Source organism: Bison bison, unplaced genomic scaffold, assembly GCF_000754665.1.
Source record: "Bison bison bison isolate TAMUID 2011002044 unplaced genomic scaffold, Bison_UMD1.0 scf7180017864456, whole genome shotgun sequence".
Lineage (NCBI taxonomy): Eukaryota > Metazoa > Chordata > Mammalia > Artiodactyla > Bovidae > Bison > Bison bison.
The window spans coordinates 16,963,157-16,964,074 of NW_011495018.1; the positions used below are offsets into that span (position 1 = coordinate 16,963,157).

The 918-nt window shown below is 67.8% G+C and overlaps 1 protein-coding gene across 1 annotated transcript in view; it reads right to left on the reverse strand.

Moving 5' to 3' along the window:
* Nucleotides 1-914, reverse strand: part of ADRB1 (adrenoceptor beta 1) — a gene marked incomplete at its 5' end in the record, with an annotated part of 2,699 nt that extends 1,785 nt beyond the window's left edge. The window contains 3 exon segments of the mRNA XM_010859591.1: nt 3-97; nt 100-154; nt 156-914. Coding sequence (XP_010857893.1) covers nt 3-97; nt 100-154; nt 156-914 — 909 coding nt within the window.
* Between the last annotated feature and the right edge of the window lie 4 nt (nt 915-918).

Below are 918 nucleotides of genomic sequence, written 5' to 3' on the forward strand. Positions count from 1 at the left end.
ATGATGATGCCCAGAGTCTTGAGTGCCTTCTGCTCGCGCAGGGCCACGAGGCGCGAGGGCCGCCGCTTGTTGGCGCGCCCGTTGGCCACCGTGGTCGGGCAGGGAGCGGGGGCCCGGGCGAGGGCGCAGGCGAGGGCAGCCGCGCGGGGCCGCTTGAGGAAGCGGCGCTCGCAGCTGTCGATCTTCTTCACCTGCTTCTGGGCCTCGCGGAACACCCGCAGGTACACGAAGGCCATGATGCACAGGGGCACGTAGAAGGAGACGACGGAAGAGGTGATCGCGTAGCCCTCGTTGATGATGAAGTCGCAGCACTCGGGGTCGTTGTAGCATCCGCTCGCCTTGGCGTCCTTGTCTCGCCACCACTGCATGAAGATGGGCAGGAAGGACACCAGCGCCGAGATGGCCCACACGGTGCACACGAGGGCCCGCGCCCGCGCGCGGGTCAGCAGGCTCTGGTAGCGGAAGGGCGACGTGATGGCGAGGTAGCGGTCCAGGGCGATGACACACAGGGTCTCGATGCTGGCCGTCACGCACAGTACGTCCACCGAGGTCCAGAGCTCGCAGAAGAAGGAGCCATACTCCCAGCGGCCCCACACCACGATGGTGGCTCCAAACGGCACTACCAGCAGACCCATGACCAGATCTGCGCTGGCCAGCGACATGATGAAGAGGTTGGTGAGCGTCTGGAGCCGCGGTGTCTTGGCGATGGCCACGATCACCAGCACGTTGCCCGCCACGATGAGTAGCACGATGAATGCCATCAGCAGGCCCATGCCGGCCGTCCACTGCTGCGACGGCAGTGGGGGTCCCTCGCTGGCCGAGGTCAGCAGCGAGGCGGGCGGCGACGCGGGAACTAGCAGCCGCGCCGCCGTGGCCGCGCCGTCGGGGACCGGCGCGGCCGATGACAGGTTGCAGGGC